Below are 6,259 nucleotides of genomic sequence, written 5' to 3'. Positions count from 1 at the left end.
TCCACATGCTCACCATAGCCTGCCCTCATCCCCAACAACATTCACCAAAAAGTCTTCCCCCTACTAGGTGGGTCACTTACTCCAAATTGATCTCTTGCTCCCAACCTTATTTAAGTCAAACCTTAAGTAAATGTTAGATTTTCTTTAGCCAGATATAAATCTGGAAGACAATTCAACAAATGAATTCACACTAAAGTGTTAATAGCTTCCAAGTTTTAATGTGCTATATCTCCAAGAAAAAAGTATATAAAAGAGAAGAGGCTATTTTCTAGTTGATAAATTTCAGCGCCCATCTGCTGCACTTCTTCCTGGACCTTCAAATCACACCCTACATGTCCCCAGTATGAGGAAGGCCTGCCTTCCTAGCCAGCGCAGAGCATCACAGGGGCATTCCAGCTCCCAAAGACTGGCTCATTGAACATTTACCCCTTGGCTTGGGCTGGCTGCCTCCACCTGAACAGCAATAATAAAAAAAAAAAAACAGGCCTTTTTCCTTTTATCATGTTTTATGAGTTACCAAGAACTTTTACATACTTGTTTGATATGGTTCTTAAATCATATTTTAACAAACACAAGAGTTCAGGCCTATTTTAAACAGGAGAAAACTGAGCACTTAAGTCTAGGGCTCAGAGATCCAGTCCAGGGCTCTTTCCACTATTCTATGTTTCTTCTCTCCATAGCCTGTAATTTTTACTTTCTTCTGACTGGGAAATAAAAAGGTTTTCCACTTGCAAAAAAAAAGTCCAGGAAGTCTAAAAAGTCAATTTTAGAGAATGTTACCAATTTTTCTCATTTTTTAAGCCAATATTCAAAGAAGCCATCAGAATGTTCTGTCTACTCTTTCAAAATGAACTTCAGACCTAACCAGTCTTCACTTCCTACCACTCCAGCCTCAAACACCATTCTTCTCTTGTCTAAACTAGTCTGGAAAATAGGTGCCCAATAACAATCACAAGCCACCTCCTCTTCCAAGGAAACAGGCCCTGATTGGGAAGCTATGAAGTGCCTTAAACACCCATGGCCCAGCTATTTGATTTAGTATAAAGGCACTTCATACTTTCCCAACCGGGAGCTTTTCTAACATAGAGTCCTCATTTTAAGAAAGAAACAGCATTTAACATTACAATACACTCTAGTTTGCCCCTTTAGTTTTTTAAATTTAAACTCTGATTATTGGGGCTGGAAGTAACCACAAAGGTTACCTATCAAATCTTTGATTTTGCAGACTGGAAACTAAGGCCCAGGGAAGGAGTCCCACAGTTGGATTGTAGCAGAGTCAGAACTAGAATCCAGGTCTTTTAACTCCCAGTACAGACACTTTCTACTTCCCGGCATTGCTTAATATTGAACATCTGACTCTGCTCAGAAGATTTTACTGTCTCTCATTAAAATGAGTTTCTACTCATATAGGGAGGTAGTCACCCACATGTACATTTCACAGGAGGCGGCCAATCCTACTCTGGCCAGAAGAGCTGCACCATAGAGAGGCCTGGATGCCTTCTAGAGATACTTGTATCCTGGATGCAGGCTGCTCAGCCAGGTGTCTCAGGCATCTCTGAGTCAGGGGAGCGTGAAAGGTGCTAAACTGGAAGAGCATCCTCCCTCTGATCTTTTTTACTTCCTGCCTGTGTGCCCTGTGCAAGGCACTTAGGCTCTCAGGACTTCTATTTCCTCTTCTGTGAGAGGAGGGGTTTAGCAAGCCCTGATGTGCACATGGAAAAGGGGCTGCATAAGAATGGGAGAAGGTGACTCCTGGTGACTAAGGTCTAGGAAGTAGGGCCCTAAGTAGAGTCAAAAATCGACTCCCACTCTCAACCATTGGGACTTGGGAGGGAGATCTTGGGGGTTGTCTGCAAAGGGATCAGGTTGGGGATGAAGTACCTTTGTGCCAAATCAACTTTTATGCAAAACTTGGCCATGGGAGGTTTAAGGAAGTATTCATGCCACCTTTTGTCCTGCTACTTCTCTCTTAAGTGGTCCTTAGACTCCTAACAATGCCAGGATTATAAAACAAAAACCAAATGCAGAAGTCTTGTCATCCACAGCCTTAGTTAGCACTTCAGCAGGGGCAGGAGGCAAGAAACCCAGACCTCACTGTTTTTAAGTAAGGACTTAAATAGCTTGAGATCATGAGTAATTCTTGTGGTAAGCAGCTGAGAAGGAGAGAGGTGAAAGAGTAAGAGCCTAGATTCAGGGACTGAGGCAAGTATTGACTAAGCAGGGTAGGAAGAAAATGAGTGATGCAAAGAAGGCAGGAAGAGCCAAATGAAACCACACTGAAGTCAGAAAATTATGGGGAGAGGGGAGAACAACAAAGAGGATTGAGGACAGGAAATGGGGAGAGACAACTAAAGAAGGATTGAATAAGGAAGATTCTAAAAGAGAAATCCAGAGAAAGGCTAGGGAAAGGGAGAAAGAGGAAAGAGGAGAACGGGTAGAGGAGGAGGAGGAGGAGGAGGAGAGGGATCTGGAAGGAGAGGAGCAGGAGTCCAGGGAGGGAGGTTGAAGAGATCCCAGAGCACTGAGCAAGAGAGTAGGGCTGTTCTTTGCTCCTTGGCTGGCTGCTATTTTAGGAAAACTTTCCCTCTCTAGTCAGTGGGGCTGCCTATGGCCAAGTTCTGGGTGGAGGAGGTATGAGATCATTTGGGGGTGCCTTGGGATAGTTGGGTTGATATAACTAGACTCTGAGTCTCCAGTTGGAGCCAAGGAAGTTCCAGAATATAAAGAGAAAATAACATGTATTCCCTAGGTTGGGATCATCAGCCAGAGTCATTGCTCTCCCAGACTATTCCAACACATGTGAGTGACTTTTAGTGCCCCACTGGTGCTTAGCCCTGCCTAGACTTGCCAAGCCCTGGATGCTCTAGCACGCCATCCTGTGCATTCTCCCATTGCTTTGGCTTACAGACACAGAAGGAAATGGTGACAATTATTCAAGCCATTGAGGACACCCCCCACACCTCTCCTGCATATCAACATTATGGTTTTGGTCTAAGTATTGAGAATACATACATGATGCATGGCTGGTGAAAGCATTGGTCAAGTTCTTTGCTTTACTTTTGTTTCCAGAAACACACATGTTTTAGTTTTTTATGAGCTTGAAAGTCATGAAATGTCATCCTGCAGGGATCCCTACTTCATGCCAGGACATTATCTAGCCCTTCCTTGATAAGGAATGATTTTGAAAAAAATAAAAATAAAAACTGTCAGAACACAGATCTGAACAGCAAACATTTAACCACAGTCAGAATACTAAAATAACCTTTCTTTCTTAATTTTGTTTTTCAATTGTAGTTGATATTCCATATTATTTTATATTAGTTTCAGGTGTACAGCATTAGTGGCTTAAAAAAAAGATGAAAGGTTTAAGAAGTACAAATTGGTAGTCATAAAACAGTCACAGTGATGCAAAGTACAGCATAGGGAATGTAGTCAATAATATTGTAATAACCATGTGGTGCCGGGTGGGTACTAGACTTTATTGGGAGGATCAATAAGTTATATGAAACATCATGTCTTAAACTTCCCTTTGATGCATGTAGGGAGCAGGGGACTGCTAGGTCTAACTAAGCTCAGCTGATCCTTTCCCCACACATACTAGTAGACACATAGTAATGGTCACAGATGTGCAGGGCATCCCTGGACTTTTGCAGGTCCAGACTGGGGGTGGTCCCTGACCGAAAACTGCTCCTACTGGCCAGGAATCAGTTAGAAAACTCAGAGCTGAGTGAAAAGAACCCTTGCCTTGGAATGTGGAGGTCTGGCCAACTGTGCAGTATGTGATCCGGACTCCAGAGCACTTCACTGCCCACTTCCAGGTTCAGTGACCCAAACACCAAGGTTTAATAGCTGGTTTCTGAGATTGTTTTCCAGCTTCAAGTTTCTAGGCACCAAAATGAAGTTAATCTCATTTTTTGTGTTTCTCTTTTTTCTTTTTCTTTTTGTCACAATAGGAAGACAGGTTAGACTAGAAGTTTCTCAGCTACTGAGAAAGAGGGATGGAGGGTGAGCCAAAGGTAATTTTTCCATTAGAGGGAAGGCGCAGTTCTTTTATAGCCCATTAAGGTGTAATCTACAAGACTTTTTACGGAGATAATGGAGAATGAGATGATCCAATCTTTCTAACATCCAAATTGTATTCTTAATTCTTAGAGGAATAATTCTGAATCTCCACTTGGCACCCTCATACACTTCTGCATTTGTTTAGCCATCCTAACATGTTTGAGTATAAGGACAGAAGAGTGGTCTCGGTACATTTATGTGTATGCAGCCTGGGTGGTAGTGCACTTGTCTTTTCGGCTGTGTTTGAGCTTCTGTGTGTAATTGAGTGCACACGTACGTGTGTGAGTGAAATTATGGAATGTGTATGTGCGTAGAATATAGAAGACTGTGTAGATGGTGTGACATGTGTGAAATCCTGTGGGCCCGTGGGTGTGCAAGATTTTTTTTAAAAGTAAGAGACTTTGGATTGTGCAGCCTCCTTTCACTTCTGTGATTGATTTCATGAGGCTAATTGTGTGTAAAAGCGCTAGTGAGATCTGGGGGCGCCTCCTAGTCTGACGTCAGAGAGAGAGTTTAAAAAGCGGGGAGCCGGTGGAGAGCACACAAGCCGCTTTAGGAGCCGCAAGGTTCTGAGCCTTCGCTGCAGCCTGCGAATCCGCTCCTAGAGTTTGACCAACCGAGCTTTAGCTTGGCTTCCCAGGCGCCGCGGAGATGATGTCCTGCCGCCTCCAGTGCGCGCTGGCCGCGCTCTCCATCGTCCTGGCTTTGAGCAGTGTCACTGGCGCGCCCTCGGATCCCCGACTCCGTCAGTTTCTGCAGAAATCCCTGGCTGCTGCCGCAGGGAAGCAGGTAAGGAGACTCCCTCGACGTTTTCTTTCCCCTCTCCAGAAACCCTACCCTTCTCTTAGGCTCGTCCCAGTCCCCTTGGGTGGATTTAAGAGGTGCTCCTGAAGAGTTTTGGTGCTTTTCTGGGTCCCTCAGCTCCCAAAGCTCTTAGGATAACTTTCAAAGTCCAGAATCCCCTCTTACCTCTTATCCCCCTAATCAGCGCCGTCTGTCAGAGGTGAGTTCTTTGCATTCAAGAAAATTCTGAGACCTGGGTAATTGAGCTGGAAGGTTTGATGGCATCTAGCCTGCGTGCTGACCACGGGAGGCGCTGACCCAGGTGCTGAAAGAGCGCACTTCTGTCGCTGCTACCTTCCTAAGCAATACCTCCCTCTCAAGCAGTGGACGGAGGGCTAATGGGCATTCTACAGACAGAACACAATGTTTAAGATTCTGAAAGGTCTCATTCCCCACAGTGACTTAGTGAACGTGATGTTTGTAGTTCATGATGTGAAAATTGAGTTTAACAAACTGTTGGCACATGTTTATCTTTGCAAAACTGCTGTAAAGGTCTGTTATTTCTCTCCATGCATGTTTGAAGCCTACAGAGACAGAAAACTTGCAGAAACATTTGATTTTTCAAGCCTCTTTGTGTAATTGGTGATTATAGTAACTACCCTTATTTTTATACCCTTAATGATTTTAAGTGACAGAGAGGCACAACTGTGAAAATTGGGTTTTGGGTGGAGCTGAGTCTGCCTCCCAAACTAGGCTTTTTCATTTCTTCTTTTCCATCCGCCTCCTGCTCATTCTCTCTATCTCTCTCCCTTCCACCCTATACAGGAACTAGCCAAGTACTTCTTGGCAGAGCTGCTGTCTGAACCCAACCAGACAGAGAATGATGCCCTGGAACCTGAAGATTTGTCCCAGGCTGCTGACCAGGATGAAATGAGGCTGGAGCTGCAGAGATCCACTAACTCGAACCCGGCCATGGCACCCCGAGAACGCAAAGCTGGCTGCAAGAATTTCTTCTGGAAGACTTTCACATCCTGTTAGCTCTATTAATAATTGCTGTCCATATATGACCTCTGATTCCTCTCCCTCAAACCCCATCTCTCTTCCTTAGTTCCCCCAATACTCATAAAGACCCTCACAGTAGAAATTGATGAGTGTACATAAATACAAAATAAAATTATGATGAAATTATGAAAAGCAAGAATTTGATTTCTTATTGAGTAAACCTTTCTGTTCAACAATAGATGATTAACTTCCATTATTATTTCGGTTCAGTTATTGAAACTATGCACTCCAACTCTCAAAGACACACTATTTAAAATTCCCTGTGGTAATAAAGGTTATGTTTTAAATGGTAACCCTCATAGTTTGGGTGACTTCAAATTTACATAATTTCAGAAAACTCTATGAATGATCA

At 43.6% G+C, this 6,259-nt stretch overlaps 1 protein-coding gene across 1 annotated transcript; it reads left to right on the top strand.

Annotated features, from left to right (window-relative positions):
* The first annotated feature begins 4,590 nt into the window (after positions 1–4,590).
* SST (somatostatin) lies at positions 4,591–6,039 on the top strand. Its single transcript, XM_006765855.2, has 2 exons — positions 4,591–4,851; positions 5,671–6,039. The coding sequence occupies exons 1-2, from the start codon at positions 4,714–4,716 to the stop codon at positions 5,881–5,883; spliced, it is 351 nt and encodes a 116-aa protein (XP_006765918.1). The 5' UTR covers positions 4,591–4,713; the 3' UTR covers positions 5,884–6,039.
* The last annotated feature ends 220 nt before the right edge of the window (positions 6,040–6,259 follow it).

Source organism: Myotis davidii, unplaced genomic scaffold (genome assembly GCF_000327345.1).
Source record: "Myotis davidii unplaced genomic scaffold, ASM32734v1 scaffold41, whole genome shotgun sequence".
NCBI classification, from domain to species: domain Eukaryota; kingdom Metazoa; phylum Chordata; class Mammalia; order Chiroptera; family Vespertilionidae; genus Myotis; species Myotis davidii.
This window is presented reverse-complemented; position numbering and strand designations above follow the sequence as displayed.